The sequence below is a fragment of the Sinohyriopsis cumingii genome, chromosome 19 (assembly GCF_028554795.1).
Source record: "Sinohyriopsis cumingii isolate HCF-2022 chromosome 19, ASM2855479v2, whole genome shotgun sequence".
NCBI classification, from domain to species: domain Eukaryota; kingdom Metazoa; phylum Mollusca; class Bivalvia; order Unionida; family Unionidae; genus Sinohyriopsis; species Sinohyriopsis cumingii.
In genome coordinates, this window is record NC_142979.1 from 70,352,207 (window position 1) to 70,374,375 (window position 22,169).

Genomic DNA, 22,169 nt, shown 5'->3' on the forward strand with positions numbered 1-22,169 from the left:
TTATATTCCTTCCTTCCTTTGCACTGTTCTAATCACACTTCTGCCATACGTTATGTTATTGCATGAATATTCTTTACATACATACATACATACATACATACATACCCACCTGAATGCATGCATACATACATACATACATACATACAGGCATACATCCATCCATACATACATTCATACATACATACATACATACATACATACATACATACATACGGACAGACAGACATACAGACATGCAGACATACATGCAGGCATACATACATACATACATACATACATACATACATACATACATACATACATACATACATACATACATACATACATTACGCGTTTAGGAACGAATGAAACGTAACACAAGAAGGAGTTAAAACAGCAAGCTTTGAAAAATTTAACAAATTATTTCTTTCCTTGGAAAAAAAATGTAAAAATATTAAAGAACTTCGGTTTTAAGAATCAAAGCCAAAAGTAATCCAAGATTAATCCACGAAGAAAATGTTAGAAGTCCTAATAATGAAATGTTCTAATTTAAGTCTGACGAAAAATGCAAGATGGAAGGCGATGACGTATACTGTATCCTTTATGGTGTTGGATTGTCTACAGTTCTGTATTATTCACAAACAACAATCCAGTGTCGGAAATCGGAATAAAATTTTTAAGAAATGTCTTTGCTCAAGAGTTCTGTAAAGCACTCAATTTTTTTCCAGACAAATGAATTAATCTTTTAGAATCCAAATAATCTGATGAAAAATTAACATATAACTCGAAAACTTACTAAAACAGAACAAAACGATTTGACATCAAGTGTTTAAAGCCCAGACTGGGATTATTTATCTACAATGATAGTTATACAATAATTTTTGAGGCGTAGATGAGTACCTGTATGAGGGTCACATGATCAGTTACATTTTAAATCTTAGAAATTTATAAGCTCATATCGAATCAAGCTTTGTAACAAATCTTTCAAAGGACATTCAGTAGCAAAATATTTCCAGAGAAATCATATACAAATATTAACCCAGTTTGTGAGATCTTCTCTTTTACCGTTTAAAACAAACCTGGTAGGTATAAGCAGAAGGCTCTTGATTTTTCTCCCAAATGATACGCCATTACTGAGTGCAGTACCAAAATCTCCTTTTCATGACGTTTGAAGAACTCTTATCGCATTGACGACTCAGAGGAAAGATCTCCTTAGTCTCTTGGTTATACTGCACGTCATCGGCATTCGCTCTTGAGTAATATTTGCTTATGAAAGACAAATCGCTCGAGACAGTTGTTGTTGTTGTTGTTCTAGGGTTTAACGCCATTTTTCAGCACAAGATAGGCTATACATGGCGGCCAGTATAACTGGTGGAGGAAGAATCCTGGAAAACCAGGGAAGAACCACCGACCCACGAGAAGCTACTGGCAGGCTTTCTCACGTACCCACGCTAGCCGAGTAGCCGAGCCTTGGACTCGAATCCACGCAGACAGAGGTGAGATGGCAGTGATCCGGAACGTTAAGCGCTTTAGACCACTCAGCCACTCGGGCCCCCCCCCCCCCGCTCAAGACAGTAATATATATATATATATATATATATATATATATATATATATATATATATATATATATATATATATATATATATATATATATATATATATATATATATATATATATATATATATATCGACTTCACTCGTTAAATATTTTCTCATATGATCTAAATAAACAATTGCAGCTGAAGTCACTAAAGCATATGGCATCCAAAATTCAGAATTAGAGAAAACACACTTAGCTTATAGTCTTTAAAATACATCGATGCTGTAACGTCCTAGTGACCACTATGCCATCTAAAACCTAGTCCATCAAAACCCTTGACTGGATTATATTTTGTTGCTCATATCATGGATTTAAGTCCTACTAAATACAAAAGAAAATGAACCATACTAAGTATGAGGGCCCAGATGTGTTCGTTTGCAAACAAACCTACTAGACGGTGCTTGATGGACTACTTTGTTTAAAGATGGCTTTTTATAATTATCTGCAATCTCACGCCCACCAAAGTATGATGCAATTGTCATGGAAACCATAAGTATTACAATCTGACGTCTGCGCACGTGCTATCTTTTAGCACCATTGAACGTGTGCTCCTTCTCAGCTGGTAAAGAATTCCTCATTAAGCACTAACATATTCAGAGAAAGGATCGAATAACAGAAAAATAAATTAAGCGTAGTTTGATTACCAAAGTGCACTTGTTTTTCCAAGAGGCATTTTGCCAAAGAATGTACTGTATTTTCGCATTGATATTAATATTTCCAGGAGACGTAAGCCGCTGTAAGTAGCTGGGTAAGAAATAGGGATAAATAAAGCTAGGCAGTGGTTTCAAATATAAATACCAAGGTTCCCTAAATGAAATAACGATGACATAAATTTGTATTTTGATTATAAATGTTTCCTACTGCCTAACGAAATGTAGGGACCATCTATTTCAGATGCACATTGTCCATTATAACATGAAGTACAAGAATTTCACTGAAGCTTTGAACAAAGAAGATGGTCTAGCTGTGCTCGGCTTCTTTTTCCAGGTAGGTTTTCTTGTGAATTTCAATCATCATCGTCATCATGGTCTTATTCTTCTTCTTTCTATTGCTGCTGCTGATCTTTGTACTTCTTCATCTACGTTTGTCATAATAGCTTCTATTTGTACACGTTCGTCATAAAACGGAACATAAGTCCGTTTGCTTATTCCATCTTTCATTTCTGCACATTAACTTGAATGGTCAATTATTTACCATTAAAAAGGTTTGCAAGCGGTTTGCATTTGTGATAAGGAAAACGTCGAGTGACTTAGGGAGACAAAAGTTAAAATGTCTAGTGTTACAGTGACCTAAAGACAAAACAAAATGGTATTCTCAAAATAAACTTAGTTCCACATAACAGTCTTAAACCAAATTTTATGGATGCCTTACACATGTGGTATCGAAAATACCTTTCGATTTGGGCTCTTAAGGTGAAAGGCGAAGGCCACAGCGGCTGGATATCTGTATCAAACACCTGGAACGAACTCTCTAAATGGCTTGCACTTGGAGTAAATGAGAAACCTATTGATTCTGGGGACAAAATATAAATGCTGATTGTAAAAAGTAAAAATCGTTTCAGAGCAGAAATTGCGTTATCGACTTCACACCCTCATCAATGGTTGTGGATAGCCTACACTTTGTGTACGAAAGAAGTCCGCTGATTTGACGGCTAAAATGACATTGATCAAGGTCATTGTGACTCATCAGTTTTACAGCAGGTTCTTAGGCCATAGTCTATGGATGTCTTGCATTTAGGGTAAGAATTAAACCTATATATTGTGAGGCATATATTTCCATGATGAAGTCATAATATATCTAATAGATAATAATTATTTCTGCAAAGTAGGCTTTGCTAAAGATCACGAACCTTGACCAAAGCTCAATGTGGCCAAAATCATTGAGAACCAGCTGGACAGTGACATTGTCAACTATGCCCTTCTGGTCTCGACACAGAGGACTATTAAACATGGAGCTGGTTTATAATATGCAGCGAAAAGTACTCCTGCTAAATTAGCTACAAGCATCATGTTGAATTTTCATTAACTTGACTTTTTGTTTTCTCATTAGTTTTGTTATTAAATATTATTATTATTATTATTATTATTATTATTCCAGCCTTGTATCCAACTGCTTCAATTTTGCGTATTTGTCTTGGCAAGTTCACGCAGAATAATTATTTCTTTCCATTATTATTATTATTATTATTATTAGTAGTAGTAGTAGTAGTAGTAGTAGTAGTAGTAGTATTGCACCCTACTGCTTAAAAATGGCGTTTTTGTCTTTTCAAGTCCATGCAGAATATTTATCTTTTTCCAATATATTAGAAAATTTCCATGAATTTGCGAAATAAATTTGTTTACCTGTGAAACATTGCAGAGAATAAAACTATTTTAAAGCCTTCTGATATAGGTCAAAAGCAGAATTATTAAGACGTGTTAAGCTGAATAATGGATGCTTTTGTGTGCCTGAATAAAGTGACTATTGAAGAAAAAAAACGATTTCCTTTCGCTCTTATCTTTCCAGGTTGGAAAATTTAACCTTCGTTTTGATCGCATCATCAAACACTTCTCAGAAATATCTCACAGAGGTGTGTACTTTTTATATTTAAAAATGTATTTATTCTTGTACAATGTGCTTTCAAGTGTGAAAATTACAAACTCTAATATAGCGATATATAATCCTATACTCATTATTCCCACTATGAAAACAGTCATATGGACGTCGTTCTTGTGCATACCAGGGCTCAGCAACGTGCAATGAATTGCCCACTGAATTTAGACAGAAAGACGCAGTGATCCCATTCAAGAGTGCTCTCAAAACTCACTTATTTTGACTGCAAGAACAAACTGAAAGACCTAATAATGTTTCCTACCTTAAATATTCTCAGCATGTTTTTTATGTTTTCTAATTTCATGGTGTTTGTTTTTGTAATCATATCATTATATGTTTTTTTTATTTTATTTTATAGGTGTTGTCTAATGTTGTAAAGCGCTTAGAGCTTCTAAAGACTAGGCGCTATACAAGTCCTCATTATTATTATTATTATTATTATTATTATTATTATTATAACATTCACATGAAATTATAGTATTGATATAGTTGTAAACACCATTGTGATGGTATTGCTATTGTTGTAAACACTACTGGGATATTATTGCACTAGTTGTAAACACTATTGGGATGGTATTGCTATAGTTGTAAACACTTGGAATAGAAATGCTATAGTTGTGAACGCTTTTGGGATAGTATTCCTATTGTCGTAAACACTATTGGAATATTATTGTTATTTTTGTCAACACTATTGGGATAGTATTACTATAGTAGTAAATACTATTGAAATAGTAGTGCTATAACTGTAAACACTATTGGAATATTATTGCTGTTGTTGTAAACGCTATTGGGATAGTATTGCTATAGTTGTAAACACTATTGCGATAGTATTGCTATGGTTGTAAACATTATTGGGATAGCCTTGCAAGAGTTTTAAACACTATTAGGATGTAATAGCTATAGTTGTAAACACTATTGGGAAAGTATTGTTTTTGTTATAAACATTGTTTGCATGGCATTGCTATAGTTGTAAACACTTTTGGTATGATATTTTTATTATTGGAAACACCACTGGGATAGTATTGCTATAGTTGTAAACACTTTTGGTATGATATTTTTATTATTGGAAACACCATTGGGATAGTATTGGTATAGCTGTTAACACTATATCGATAGAGTTCTGAAATTACTGCAGTTGTTATGGTAATGGTTGCATTGAAGTGCAGATTAATTACTTTGTAGCATATTATGTAATTCAGTAACCGATACACCTCCGATACACCTCCTAGCAAGTAATAACATCACGTGTTCTCAATATATATTTGTAGCATCGGTATTTCCAGCAACATCGTGACGTAACGCGCACAAGCTTCAGATCTATTATTTGGTAATTTTAGGTACGGTAAAGCAGCTTCTACATTTATATGATGTGATTGGAACAGTTAGAACAACTATCGTTATTAACCATCGTTCGACGTAAAATCGATGAAAATACGCATTAGCTTAATTTTAGAATAACTATCGAGATGGTGTCAATTTCAATCAGTCGATAGTTTAATCCAGTTTTAAACACTACATAATTTAACCACATATAATTAATATAGATCCTGATTTGCCGACCATAATGAAACATCGGACCCGAGTTATTGTAATATTTATTATCTGATTTCTTTAATAAAAAAGACAAAGGAATATCTAGGAATCGGACATAAGCGTAAAACACACGTAATTATATATATATATATATATATATATATATATATATATATATATATATATATATATATATATATTACTTGATTATATGTGTGTTTGTGTGTGTGTGTGTGTGTGTGTGTGTGTGTGTGTGTGTGTGTATGAGACAATGTTAATTCAATGTGAGTTGCATGGCAAGTAGATATCATATGTTTAGCGTACAGACCAAAATAATGGAATTACACATATGAACTAGCATTGCTGGGAAAATTGCAAATTAGGCATTTCAAATAAAGAAGATAACTAATTTTTCAGATTCTGCAGGGTAAACTGAGATAGCTTGTGTATACCAGCAGAACAGAACAGAACAGAACACAATTTTTTTCAGCATTAAATTGATGAAAACAATTTATACATATTGACGTAAGGATTCGCCTGTATCGTATTGTACAGGATAAGTTAATATCAATTATTATATGCCCATTTTTTTCACCGTTAACTTTTCGTTGTCAGAATCGTTCAGTATTACCAGAGAATAAACTCGCGCGACAATACACATACAGCATTCACGTGCATAAAGGAACTACTTTCTATTGTAAACAAACAATGGACGCAGACGCCAGCACTTTTGATTTGTACACAAATCACGTGCACTCGCGTAAGAGGCTCTTTACGTTGTGGTTGTTTAAATTTGTTTCTGAATGAACTAAAACATATGTTTCGTGGACTGCAACATAACAGCTGCTTTGGCACATTCCGCGTTGATATAATGTTACAGATTTAGGCTAGCTACATTATATAACAGACGCAAGATAAGGTCCTTACAAATAACATACAAGTGACAAGTCATATACTCTCTTCTTTAGCTGGTGATAAGAATAGCAAAATAAAATATACTTACAGTTTTACATCCTGAATTTCCTCAAAATGTATTTTCTTAGTTCTGCAAATCCGAATTACATGAACCATGTCATAGGTTTTCAATCTTGATTACACATTTCGAAATTATGCTGTATTTCGATAAGTGCAATTGCATCCTCCTTACCGCACTCAAAATGAAATAAACATTAAATTCCATAGCGTCTTTTAAATAATTGCAATTGAAACACTTCATATTTTTCTCACATTATGATTTCAAATATTCAATGACAGAAACAGAAACATATCTGCAGATGTCAACACGCTTCTCCCTAGCGTATTAAATTTCATATATTTCATGTAGAATCGTCACATACAAATCCAGTCAATAATCACGAAATTTCCTAGAATCGAGAAAAATACAAAAATCTATTCATTCCAGATCAAATGAAAAAGTTGTTGCAATGCACATTCATTCATAATATGACTCCAAATTTCAATTTTAACTAGACACGCCATTTTCTTTCGAAAGTTATGTCGAGAGCGCGACTAAGTTCAAATTTATCTGGGTGGAGTTATGTGCGCAGTAATAATGTTGATTTGTGTAATAATGAATATGCGCTTGTGTATTTAGTTTGGAAATCGGCATACGTTCATTTACGTTGTTTCTTGTAGTGTATTGTTTTTATAATTAAACCTTAGGTAGAATAAAAAAATGAGCATATAATAAAAAGGTTACTGCATTTGTATGGGAAAATATGAACTCGTTTTGTCTGAAGGATATACTGCACTCCCAAGGTCGTGCAGTATTCCATCCCAAAACTCGTTCATATTTTCCCATACAAATGCAGTAACCTATAAATATAATACAGATAACATTTCATTACAAATAAATAGCATAGCATCTTTCCTGCGTTAATACGGGACATATTTCATCGTGTGAGACAAAAACGTGATATTTTAAAGAGCGCCCTAGCCACGAATTTATATGTCATTTATTGTACCACGGGATGAAATATATCCAATATTTACGCAGGAAAAATATTTTTTTAAATTATATACCAAACTTGCTTATCAATCTAAGTTTTTAAGATTAAGATTCACACTTCGGTACACACACGTGCGCGCAATCGCTTTTCGTAAGTTTACCTCAATTTCAGTCGCATTTATTGGCTGATCTGTTTTTAAAAAAATATAAGCGGCCTGATATAACGGTATGTTTGAGATGACATACTCTATTGCAATAAATAAAATTGTTGACCTTTTATCAATATTTTACACTACCTGGCCGCAAAAGAGAGTCTAAATGAATAACGAAGTATATTGTTGTTATGATTGCTTAAGGGAGATAAATTCGTAAAGAAGCAAGCGTTGGCCAGATAAATGTCTTGGCAAACTTAGTTTACATGCCTGAAAGGTAATGTGGTCAGATAAATGTCTTGGCAAACTTAGTTTCCATGCCTGAAATGTAATGTGGCCAGATAAATGTCTTTGCAAACTTAGTTTCCATGCCTGAAAGGTAATGTGGCAAGATAAATGTCTTGGCAAACTTAGTTTCCATGCCTGAAAGGTAATGTGGCCAGATAAATGTCTTGACAAACTTAGTTTCCATGCCTGAAAGGTAATGTGGCCAGATAAATGTCTTGGCAAACTTAGTTTCCATGCCTGAAATGTAATGCATCTTTTATTTACTGCCCCTAGTCACAAAATGCTGGGTTTTTTGTTGTTGCTGTTGCTGCAAGTATAAATTGCATTGACACACGCAATAAAGCGATGGGAAACGTATTCTCACATATGAAAATATAAGGCAAAATTTTTCAAATGTGAATATATACGAATTAAAAAGAGTATGAAATGTATTTAAACTATTATTAACTATAATTCACACTGAAATTTATTAGTCTTAGAATGTTATTTGATCATTAAGAACTTATAGAAAGGTAGGTATTTTCTGACCTTTTCTGCTGTGCAAAGTTTATAATAGTTTGACAGTGCGTGTACGATTCCTTTTGAATTTACGGGCTTAATGATTTTTAATATTTCAATATTCGACCATAAACAATAATGTTGTTGTAAATATATTCTCCTCATTTCTCTGTAAAAACAAATACAATATGATGTTCATTTTCGACAGCTCTTAAATCACACATATTTCAAATCAGCTCGTTCCTAGGTACACCTTGGTGACTACTCGTTTCCCTATCAACATTACGCGATACAGAACTAATTCTCGTTCGTGTAATTTTAAAAGAGATCTTAATTTATCACATATGAGTACGTTTTTCGAACGATAAGTATTCATTATGCAAAGAATACTATTATAGTTTGCCTGATGACCTGATAGAAGATATTAAGTTTTGCTTACCCTGATAACAAAATTCCCTATATCTTATTTGATTGACTGGTACCACACAATTAAACAATTCTTTATATCTTATTTGATTGACTGGTACCACACAATTAAACCGATTGTTGTATATATAGAAAATCTAGCAGAGATTTATCCTGAAATACCAAAGTTTTCCTTTATTACCGTTTTCATCATCGTTTTTAAAAAGTTGAACCAATCTTCGAGTCCAAAAGTTTAGCAAACGCACATTTTTAGTTTTCCTACATTGGATATTTCCCCAATTCACCATAGCAAACATCCAAATGAATAGATTTTTTAAACCCCTAATATTTTTTACAACCTTTTGTGTGATTTTTTTCAACAACTTTTACTTGGTGGAAACCTAATATCTCTGAACCATAATCAAGCACAGTCAACGAAAGTATAAAAAAGTTAACATTGTTTCCTCACAGGCAGAAAAGTGCATTAAAATGATTTGTATAAATTGAAAGTAGCTAAACAAGCAGAAATTTTACTAGTTCCAAGAAAATGTACATGACACGAAAAGAGACTGTGCCAAAAATCATGACTGAGCGATAACACATGCAAAAATGCAGATTTCCTACCTAGGGAGAAAATTTCAATGCTAAATTTTAAAAAAGACCTGGGTTAGCGTTGCCTAAATTCTCTCTCTCTCTCTCTCTCTCTGCAAGCAAAGAGCAATTGTGTCTACTACACATTAATTTCGTGTTCTTATTCTCGGTTATTTCCCTTGAATTAGAATTCATCCTAATGTGAACAGGCACGTGCATTTAATTATAAATGATAAGTACAATACTGTTTAAAATATAAATTTGTAAAAGCTATGATCAGCTGTTTTGAAGAGTAAGTGTCTGATGAAAAAGTACATTTTCCATGTTACCTGAAAATATGTAACAGTAAAACTTCACAGGTATCCGTGACGTAATCAACGACGTCATCAAAAATATCTGTCGGTATTTCCTCATTTGAAGTCTTGATTGACTCTATTTTTATCCACGTCCCTCTTTGACTTTAGTGGTTAATATAACATAAAATCTGACTTGCTTTGTGTTTGTCTCTGTCCTTGTGGCTCCTTGGCTTAAATAATCAATGCAACTTGAAAATGTGTTTGGTTTTTAGAAATGCTTTTCACGACAAGCAATTAAATATTGATTTCCTGATTTTATAACCTTAAACTAGAAATAATTATTTCGCAACCCCCGCCCCCTCAATCTTACAAGTCCAACAGGTTTAAAACTTACTAAGAAGAATCTGTAATTAACAAAGAAGATGCAGTAATATAGCACGAAAATCAAATCAGGTAATTTATATATCAATACAAATAGGTCTTCTACCTTCCATTTGTATACATTATGTTTACTGACAATACATTTGTAGAAATACGTCTAAGTCCGCTAACTTGAACACTCTGTCAGTAATAAGTTGCTCTAATTGATTCTAAATCGAATATAGTCATCTACATATTAATACAGATATGCATACTTAAACAAGATTGCAATGGGTTTTTTTTAAAAGGAAAGTCTAAGTGATAAAAAGTTAAATGATATGTAAAAATAAATGAAACTTTAGGCGATAATCATCAAAAAGCTAACGAGGTACTGAAACCCGCAGAAGAAATCTGAACATCATGTTTAGTCTGGCTTAACTCAACAGTTTTTCAGCTATAAAGGTTACAAGAAAGGGTGACGAATGGACAGACGGACGGACAACACAAAACCAATATGTGTTTTTCAATGGTTAAAGGTGGAGGTGGCAAGGCAGAATAAATAAAAAATGTAAGATGTAAGGAATTTTAACCCAAAGACTGGACAAAATCCTAGTAATTCGACTATTTTCGCCTACCGGAAACGGGGCTATGACGTTAAGTAACATTATGAATTGCCAACATGTAATATCAATATTACCAAACCGGCTACATGTAGAGCATGCAAATCACTTCTGGATTTTGGCAGTGGCTTTGTTTATTAGCCAATCAAAATTGGTCGTTTTTAGGAAACGAAAAAGGCCCTTTCCGACAAGAAAAACTAGCAGATATATAAAGCTAATACATCGGTGTCTTTTAGAGCGGTACATAGTTTTCGCAAATAAATTCCTTTACTGTACTGTCTTTTCAATGCTGAGAAAACGATGCCTGTTACAGCAGACGTATAAGATGGCCGCTATCGCTTAACCGGCTTGAAGCAACTATTCCATTTTTTGTGTACCGTTTTTCATGATATATGCTCTTGCTGTCTGTCTTCGTCTACGGTACTGTGTTCATCATGCATTGGCTGTTCAGTTCGTATGTGTTTCTTCATCTTCTTTTTTTGAAAACGAAAACAATTAGACTTTTTCTCACCTGTCTTGCTCCACTGCTACAACTTCCTTTGTTGTTGAACAAACCGCCATCACGTGATACTCGCCAGTCAACTCGTTTTTACTATGATGGACCCTCATTAATTACTTTAAATGACCACTCCTTGGCTCTCCATACTACATTGTGCTCTAGACTAAAAACTGGGAATAAATTCATCATTACTTAAACGTAAACGGAAGTGAAAAAATAAACGTTGTTTCAAAGGTGGCCAGCTTAGAACAGGAAGAATAATTCCAAGTATTTCCCTTTCGCCCTTTCTACCTCAACATTTGGAAAATTCGGCCGTTAATTTAGATAACCTAATTCATATCCCTATTAAATCGTCAACTTTTGTGTCAACTATCCAAGAGATATCACTGCGTATTGCATTATTCCATGCCCAGTCAGTAGGACCAGTGGAAAAGCGCACAGAAATAGTTAATTTTATCAACGTTACAGCTGCCAAGAGCTCATCGAGATTAGTATTATTATTGATGCGTTTTTTCTTATTTTGTTTCTTTCTTTCCGAGGAGAGGGGTTGCTTTTTTATTTCTTTTAAATGATTCAAAGTTTTCGTAATACTTTTTTATAAGCAGTTATTTATCTCAGCTAGTTTTCTAACCTGAGCGGTTTTCAATTTTTCTTTTTTAAACACTTCGACTAATGGATTGAATTGGATGTGATTTAAACGACAGCAGAAAAGCCGATTTGATCCAAATGCTCGCGTTGTAGGATGATACGCCCGATTGTCATGGTAGCCAAGGTAAAATTGTTAGGATTAATTATTGATAAGGCGAAATGGTCTTGACTTTTTGAAACCGTTTAGTAACGCAATCGTTCAATACTTTAAGACATGGATAAGATTCCAGTCAGGACACTGAAATGACCGAGAATTATTACTCGTCCCTCTTGTAATAAAATACGTATCTCATGGGCTTACGTGTATGGATAAATCCAAAGCTTTCCTTGAATTAAGGCTATTATCTTGGTGAAGTGGAATAAAAATGTAGATAAAAATTATCGTACCAATTATCGATAAGTTAAACAGTATGGAATAAACGTACACTAAATGGTTTTGTTTTGCAGATGAACACACGCAAATAGAAACGTTTGCCTTACGTGAACTTCTGCCTGAGAATTTGGACGGATATTACCGTTACTATGGCAGCTTAACCACGCCTCCTTGCTATGAGAGTGTTATTTGGTCCATATTCTACCAAACGATAGAGATTTCTGAAAACCAGGTAGATATGAACCTAAATTGTAATCACTAAATAACACTCGTGTTTTTGGTCAAGATACGCCCGTTTGCACTTGAATCTATACAATACCTTCTCTTTGTTTTGCAAGCTTAGTGTTATTTGAAAACAATTCTCGACACATATGGAAGCAATGAGTGGAAGTGTCATCACACGCATGTATGTATGTATGTATGTATGTATGTATGTATGTATGTATGTATGTATGTATGTATGCATGTATGTATGTATGTATATATGTATGCATGTATGTATGCATGTATGAATGAGTATGTGTGTATATGCATGTATGTATGTATGTATGTATGTATGTATGAATGAGTGTGTGTGTATATGTAAGTATGTAAGTATGTATGTATGTATGCATATATGTATGTATGTATGTATGTATGTATGTATGCATGTAACCAACATACTGAGATATAATGAGCTGATGATCATTTGTTCTTTAATTTCATAAGATTTTTCAATACCGTTCCTTTCAGTTGGATCAATTCAGACACACGGTTCACGAGAACTATGCCAACGAAACAAACAAAGATATATCCGACGACTACCGCCCCCCTCAATGCCTGAATCGCAGAAAAATTCACTGCAGCAAACCAGTGGTGTCAACAAGTAACGCCGACCAGACTAATAAAAATGGACGTACATCCGCGTCAGCAGCACTTGTCTCTGTGACAGCTATAACGTCAATGATATTTTTGATGAAACTGGTGCTCATCATCTTCTGGTAATAATATACATGTCTCTAACTAATTTGAATATCCAACAGAAAATTATAATCATCAGATAGACGTTCTAAAAAAAATCGTGAAAGTACGTGTTTTGTTATTTCAGTCAGTCTGGAACGGATAGTTTATCATAAATGCACAGTTTTAAACAGGATATGCAGAAATTCCATGTTAATTTTGCTTATATCTTGATATAAAAGTGTACATGGATTTGTAATGTATTAGTAAACAAAATACAACCGAAGAGATCCTTTATCTGTCCAGCGAATGTTTAGGAAATATTAGCCTGTCTTCCTATCCATAAATGAGAGTTTGCGACTTTAAAAACTGCAGAATTGTGCGCAAGAGACTTTTATCAAGCACTAATCAGTATATTGTTAACATTGCCGAATTACCAACACCGTCTGTATGATTTTAACTTTCATGATGATGAGTTTGAATTATAGTCATGTGATCACCATTTATTCAAATAACGCACTCATAGCTTCATATGGAGAATGAAGTACATTAGATTTATATGGAGAATGAAGTACATTCGTCATCACAAAACGAGCGTCACCCACCCCGCCCTGCCAATACCATGTACATAAACGATAAATACAGACAATTGTTTATTAATGGTTTTTTTTTTTTTTTAAAACATTGTTGGCTTAAATGGCGTGTCCTGAACAAGGGGCGTAACCTACGTCAGGATAATACTGAAGCCTTCTTCCCGGGGACTTTACTCAAGCAAAGCTTATTTATTTCAGGGTGTAGCTAATTTATTAAGTATTATCTCCGTATGAATGTAATCTTAAGTGTGGAAGAAGAGTAAATTTCAACAGTGAATAACATGCCCCTAGATTTGGCGCTGGTGACGGAAAGTGAACAGTTAAGCGATGTGGTAATATCAACTACTATCCTTAGCACCCTCTAGGTACATGTTCTGTAAATATCTCCATCACCCTCTGGATAAATGCACTTTAAATATTTCCCACAACATATCGGTACATACACTGTATCTCCCATACCCTTTGCGTACATAAGCGGCGTCAAGCCACAGCATCCAATCAAAATGAAGTTGTTCATATTTGAACACCGTTCCTACATGATCGAGACAAAGAGAGCAGACAGCTTGAATGGACTGAACAATACGCAATTGTAAAGTGCCGGTTTGTGCTTGCACAAATACCTTTCACTCAAATATACCAGTAATGGCTTCACGCTGGTATATAGTCATACTTTCGATGTCATGCTTCCACAGTATTCTTTTTAGGTCATTTGCCCCAATTTCCGGCCGATGTACAATTCACAACGCTATTGGCACGTTAATATTGCATACTAAGGGAGGTAAATCATGAAATCCAATAGATGTCGCTAGGACAAAGCACAAATATATATGTTCGATCCGCCAAGGTGTAGATTGAGCAACAAGGAAGAAGAGAAAAGAGTCATTGACAGTACTTGTTCCAGGTCGTAAATTGAGTCAGCTTAATAATTTTGGCTTAGTTTTGGATCAAGTTCGTTGTGCCTCGAATGATACCATCATAGCACGAAGACAGTGCAATAATTAAGAATTTTTGTCGGAAATGGAAACAAAGAACTGAATATATCTTATGCCAGAATGCCCGGGATTGAATTTGTACGGACTCGATATAAATCGGAGTCATTGCAAATACATGTTTCAATTTATCTAGCATAGTATGTCAGTTTATCTGCAAGGACAGGTATCAAGCCATGCCGTATTTTTGACCATTCTGGAATTAATCTGCTTGATATATATATTATTTTTCGTTATCACGTTGTACATGTTGTATTTGTTATGATGAATCCTACAGGTGCTACGTATGTCACTGATTTTATTTTAATGGCTTATTACATTTACATATGTGTATACATTTATCTGTTGAGATTTGAAATATTGAACTTTATTTCTCTTAGAAAGAATATTACTTCAGTTGTGTTTTCATTAAAACGTTAGTGTATTTCTCGAGATTTGAGAGGGATATATACTTTAGAATAAAACTTTGATACATTTATTTGATTTTGTTTCCAGTATTGGAGGTTAAAAACCCATTACAATAAAATTCTTGTGATCGTCATGTTCGTGTATTCCGCTATTTAGACCTTCGACAAACAAAATTTCAATTCACTCACTCATATCCATACCTGCATGAAAATTTCGTATAATATTAATATCCAGTGTTTTTAACGAATTAAGAACTATGTAGTCATTCTCTATAGAAGTAAATCTTCCCTTAAACATTAAATTGTGTGGTGTTACTTATCGTGATATCCGCCTTCGTTGGCGTACACTTCCTATAACAGATCAATGAATATGTAAAGGACTTCAAGTAGTCATCGTCTCTTAAGAAATAAACACACACACACACACACACACACACACACACACACACACAACCCGCCACATAAACACACACACATACATACACACATACAACCCCCACATTAACACACACACACACACAAACACACACACATACATATATACATTTTAAAAACATACTTGGGAAGTTTTTAATCAGTAATGTATAGAGGACAATTTCTATTTCTATGGCATTTTCGTGTAGCTTAGACCGAACAATTATACTTTATTGACCTTTCTTATAATATATTCTGGGCATGTTCTATTGCATGGCCTTCTCCAATAATTTCTGTTTCTATGGCCCTTTCTCATAATAATGACTGTACAAGTGTTGCTTATATGGTCCTATCGAATAATGCCAGACAGATCATTATTTCCATCGGCAACATTACAAATGAAGGATCACTCAAAAGATATAAGATTTTTGAAGGGTGTAAGATGAAGGTCAATGTCGCGTGATAGCAGAGCAGAGCAAAGGGCAAATAGGTGAGGTAAAATAGGTGCGATGTTTGAGCGCTCTTTAGTATCTCCACGACAGAAATGCTTCATAGGGAAATATAGTGCGCGCGCGTGTGTGTGTATGTGTGTGTGTGTGTGTGTGTGTGTGTGTGTGTGTGTGTGATTTAGAGTTTTAACGTATCTTATCGCTACCATGTCTGCAGTGTGGCAGTTTATAGTGATGATTAGCACTGGAGCATCATGCGACTGACACACACTGCCCACTAGTCGTAATACTAACCTCTTAACGTTGAGTCCTAAGCGAGACAGTTGCTAGTACCATTTTTACAAGTCTTTGGTATGACTCGGCCGTGGTTCGAACCCGCTTCATTACGCACCCGAGGCAGACACTCTAATCATTTAGGCCACATGAGCGGTCTACGGACAGATAGATACAATGTACTCCTACTATACGTACCCACTTATAAGTCAAGTCAAACAGAAAACAAGAAAGATCCTGATCTGGCGTAGCATAATGAGCTTGCAGATCAGGGACTTTTTGGTTTGTTTTACTGATCACTCAGGGTGCAGTCAAACTCGTCTTATACGCTAGTATATACGGTGCATTCGTTGATGTATAGGTATAATCTTTGTATTATTCATTACATCCTGCATATATGTTGCTTAAGAATTTGGAGTCTTACAACGTTTCTAATGTCTGAAGCAGAGGCGTGATGATGTGGGAACACAGCAGAAAAGTCCACTTCTGGACATCTTGGACTGGGTTATGCAGGTCATTAACAGGAATTTAATGACATACACGTCCATTTGATTAATATTGGGTGGGGGATGGGGCTACTCTGGTGACCAACGAGTTGAACGTTACAGTGACAGTGTGGGGTACAGTGGTGGGTCGTTATGGGGCTCCAACAAACCCAATGACAATGCATTTTGCAACTGTCCATAACAAATGAGGCTACAATGGCAGCGGGTATTAGACCTTACTCTATTTCCATTATTAAATCCAAAGATTTCACCTAACTATATTAACGAGTGACCGCATTCATCGTTAATCTCAATGTTGCCTAATGGCTGTATGCATAAATTCTAAATTTATATTTAAACCAGTATCTGAACATCAAAATTATGCAGACAGTGGAGGTAAATTTACTTGTATTGTGCAGATGTTATAAATAGATGTAATCAAGGAATTCAGCGCGAATAATACCAGCAAACAAATTGCCTAAACTGTATGCAATACTATAATTATGAAACGGACACATAATTTAGCTGGAAAACAAACAATAAAACCATCAACCCCCCACCCAAACGATTCCCTCACCCCAAAGAAACCCAACAACAACATCAGAATTCTTTATTAAATTTGCTGAAATAAAATGAAACGGTTATTCCAGTATTTAAACCGAATTGAACAGAAAATATAAAACGAGAAAGAAAACCCAGAATATTGTGTTAAAATGGTGTAGACTAAAGATAGCACTAAATCCCTAAACGCACAAGGAATTTCGCAGTGGCAAAGAAATCAAACCAAAAGAAAAAATGATTAAAAAACATACTTGCGAGAAAAAGAAGAGAACAGATGACACAGATCCTTGAAAATAGCTGCAATTGTTTATAACAAATGGTGTATAATAGCCCACAGGAATTTTCATTGTACAGGTGGTAAATTGATGATTGGTGAAGGTTTTATTCTTAAATGAGAAACAAGCTTTTTCTCCAGTTGTTCTTGAATTTGTTTGCCAAGGATATCAACGATGAAAGTCTTTTGACTTTCGCTGATAATGAGGGATTGCGCAAAAGGAATGATTTATACCAAAGTGATTTCCCAGTGAGCTTCGTTATTCAATTGCATTGTCAGAGTTAACTTGGCTGTCGATGTCAAAGAAGAATGATTTTCCAAATGTTCCGAACGAGGGTTGTTATTGTTGTGACTATAAGAATTGTTGTTGTGAATGGCATTCGACGCAAAACTTCCGTTGTTTTTACTGTCCGTAGTTTATTTTAATGAAGGACTTGAGACAAAATGATCAATATAAAATTTTCTGCAATCCTTGTCTTCTTGTTACCAATTCAGATTGACCATCGCCGCTTCAATGATATAATACGCTACAAATATTTGGCAGCAGAAGACGATTTGATTTCTAGGAACATATTCACTTCAACTAACACAGGATCATTTTATGTAGTTCTTGAACACATGAACTCTGACAAGGAGAAGGAGAGATAGCTGAAGTGTCTAACTGAATGAGGATTACTTCTTCCTTTATTAGTCTTTGTGGACATATTTCCATTACACTTCATTCTTGAAGTTGGTTCTTGCCTAATTTACATCGTACACATCGTATTCTTATTTGGTCACTCATTGTAAGATATGTCTTTTAACACAAATCTGATCATGTCTTCCAATTTATACACAGGAGGATCACATATCTTGCATTTGCCCTATTACAAGGAACAATTCGGTTTTCCAGTTAGGCAAATAACTTTTTGTCAAAGATGTTTGGCTTTCAAATGCGAATTTAATATCCAGTATTTAACTTTCTTTTGAATGATAGGTGACATTGCAAACAAACAGAGCAAACACTGTCAATCTAGGTGCGCATCCGATGATTCAACGGTACGATTGATTGTAAGATTTGACAAGACATGGTAAAACGTTAATGTATTTGAGAGTGTGTTGTGTAAAATATTTCCATATGGGTTCCTTCAAAGTTCTTTGGAAACGTTCCACGATATTGACTTTCGTTTAATTATTTTTTGAAAAAATTGAACATGTTCTTTTTTAATTCTTTATGAACAGCTTGGCTCAGAAATGTGTGACCTTTGTCTCAAGCCATCGCAAAGGGTGATGACCACTTTGTTTCATAAACAGATTAAAAGCTCGCACTAACTCTGAACTTTTAGAAGTCCCAAGCTGATTCTGGGAGAAAACGTCAATGACATATAACAAATATTTATAATTGAACGGTGACAAATGAGACATCAGCTGACTCTGCTTGCTATTGATGATGGGAGTAAATGAGGTATCCATTGTTCGTACCAAAGGTGGATCTACAGCCGTAGTTTATTCGGAACTAAACTCAGTTTTCGTCTGTACATAAGATCAAAATGATACTAGTGTGATTGCATTCCAGAAAATTTTCTTTCTATCGCGTTATCTCTAGACTCTCTTAAAAACTTACAGCAGTCGATCTTAACAAAGGATCAGTTACTTTTAACAAAGGTTGTATCAGCATGGATAGACATCCTCCTCGCTGAATCAGCATTATATTATTTTAGTGATGGGTATTTTCTTTTTCCCTAATTTGTCGAAGAACCTTCCGATGTTTTCCTAATTGCTGTTTTTGTGTCAAAAGTACCGTTCCTTTCAAGATATTCAAAAATCATGCACACTCGGAATTGATGTTGTGTTTTAATGTGTTTTGAATAATTTTCTCTCGCATTAGAAGGATGGATTTAGTCAGTACTGAAATAAAGTTCACAGTGTTTAGCTAAACAAGGAGGGAGTCCATTTCTTTACCATCTTGTGGAGGGAGGTTGTCTTGGAACGATGATGCAGGTAGTGGTGTACTTTTCTTGATGACATCTTTAGTTTCAGGCGCATAAGCACTGAAGTGAATCTTATCTTACACTTCATTTTATACCGGAATTAGTCTTGACTGGTTTTCTGGTACTGTGTCAACTTCAGTACAGGTTGCATAAGACGATGAACTGTTTTCAATAGACTAAATCGTAATAGTTCTAGTATGTATAAATTCACTAGACTCGGTAATATACCTGTTCTGTCTTGTACTTTTGTTTTAGGTTAGATCAAATTTCTAAACTGTAGACGGTAAAGCAGTAGAAGACGTCGTTGCTACCGGAAAAGTAGAAATGGGTTTGCAATTTCTCATCAAATTAAAACACACTGGTCCTAAATTAGGTTTGGAATGCATCATCATGAACTTCAAACACATAAAGAGAGAACCGACAGGAGGAGACACTGACACCGCGCAGTGTGGTTTTCTAGAATACGTGCCAATCCTATCAGCAGTACCTATATTCCTGGCAGGAGATATCGTTTTCGTTTGGTTTTTCATTTTCTAGTATGAACTCACTCTACCACTACTCTTCTTGTTGATCTGCTGCCATTTTTTTTTGTTGGGGGGGGGGGAGTTAGCTTTCTTTGCTTTAGCTTCTACATCAAATTCCATTTTAAAATGAAGCGAATAATATCACCATCTAAAGTTCCAATTCCACCAGGCTTCACAATAATTTCATTTGGTTTGAGTACTGTTTCATGGATTTGTCAGTTGTGACAGCGCTAATGTAAAGAAAATGTGCTTGGTTTGATGGGGTATGTGTATGATCCCTTGACGTAATTGAGATGCTATCAAAGTAAACAATCGTGATACTTCTTTGAGACTCGAATCTAACAGAGGTGAGCGTACTTTTGCAACTAATGACATAAAGTGTACGAATAATGGCAGTAAATTAGACTGAAAGGATGTCGCGTTGAATGCTGTATGAAAGAAGAAAAAAAAGCCTTTTTATAATTACTTTTCAGACACACGCCTAATAGGGTGTAAATGACAAGTCTAAATTCTTGATGATACAAATGGCGAAACATATTGGTATGAAATCTCAAATCAGCGAGAGTGGTCAGTTTTAATTCAATGAGTAAATACACCTAATGTGTTTAAGTGGTATCGTCATACTCATAATTCATGCAAGGTGTTCCTGACGCTTCGGCTAACACTTTCTATTGAGATTTGTCTCTTGGACTTTTCAGCAATACCACATAATGGGCATTGCGACTGATGCTGACATGTGTTGAGATGCATTTTGTGTAATGTAGCTGACAACAGCAAGGTTTAATATATCCTTTCGTCTTCTCCTAACATGGTATCGAAGCTGACAAGATGTGTTTGACTAAAGTCAGGCGCGATCATATCGTCTTTGCGGGAAATGCCTTCTACACTTCTACAAGCGAAATGGATTCTTCTTGACAGTTGTGGAACAATGCATAAGTCGATTGTTAATCTTTGTAAAATCACACAATACACTGTGGTGGATGATAAAACAAGGGTGATTTTTGATTGCTCAAACGTTTGACAAATGCGATTTTGCCTCAACCACTCGGCACAGTAATCAGCATTTACAAAGGAAGTGGAAGATGCAATGCCTCCCAACTTTGAAAATCTAACATTTCGTCAATCACTTTGAGAACAGAGGAAAAGTAGGAGAGTGAAAAATTATTTTGGTGTTGAAACTTGAGATTACTGTCACCAACACACTACATTTTATTCAGTCGATACACGTTTAATGTTTTCCAAAATGTGTAACTACAAAGACACATTTACATTTCAAGTTTTAAAACACGAAAACGCATAAGACGTAACTGATTCCGTACATCAATGAGGCAAACATTAAAATGACTGCATCTGCATATAAAAAATAATTATGCAGCATTTTCGATTAATTTGTGTCACAGGAAATAAATCAAGGTACGCATTCTGGTGTTTGTCTTTGTTTCTGTGAAATTCAAAATGTCTAATTTTCATCCGCATTCTTTTCTAATTGTACACTTCAACTACTGGCAGTGTTTCTGGACTTTTAATGTTTCTTATTCCGATTTCTAAAATTATTGCTAACTACATTTTCACTTCTTGCGTTGGATATGCATTCATATCTTTGTCTTGATCAGGGACACACAACTAGTCTGGTATAATGAACCACCTCTTGGATCCAAGCATTGAAACCAAGACTTTTCGAGTCACCTATATGTTTCCAATCGTAAATTCCTTGGTGTAACCAGCTAGCCATACATACTTCTTGGTAAGTGTGAAGCGGTTATAAAGTACGACAAACGTTCTTTTTCACAAGTAGATACATAACTTATTTTCAGCACTATTCTGAACACTTTTAACAACACCATGTGTCTTGCATTCAGATATAACGGATTTTTGCCCATGTCTTTATTGAAGTAATGTTCATAAA

At 34.8% G+C, this 22,169-nt stretch overlaps 1 protein-coding gene across 2 annotated transcripts in view; it reads left to right on the top strand.

Annotated features, from left to right (window-relative positions):
- Positions 1-15,615, top strand: part of LOC149775921 (carbonic anhydrase-like) — a 47,004-nt gene extending 31,389 nt beyond the window's left edge. For both annotated transcript variants that reach the window (XM_089943385.1, XM_089943387.1), the window contains 4 exons: positions 2,477-2,569; positions 4,088-4,151; positions 12,460-12,617; positions 13,118-15,615. In XM_089943385.1, the coding sequence (XP_089799511.1) occupies positions 2,477-2,569; positions 4,088-4,151; positions 12,460-12,617; positions 13,118-13,369 (567 nt within the window). In that variant the 3' untranslated portion in view covers positions 13,370-15,615. The remainder of the gene's footprint in view (positions 1-2,476; positions 2,570-4,087; positions 4,152-12,459; positions 12,618-13,117) is intronic.
- The last annotated feature ends 6,554 nt before the right edge of the window (positions 15,616-22,169 follow it).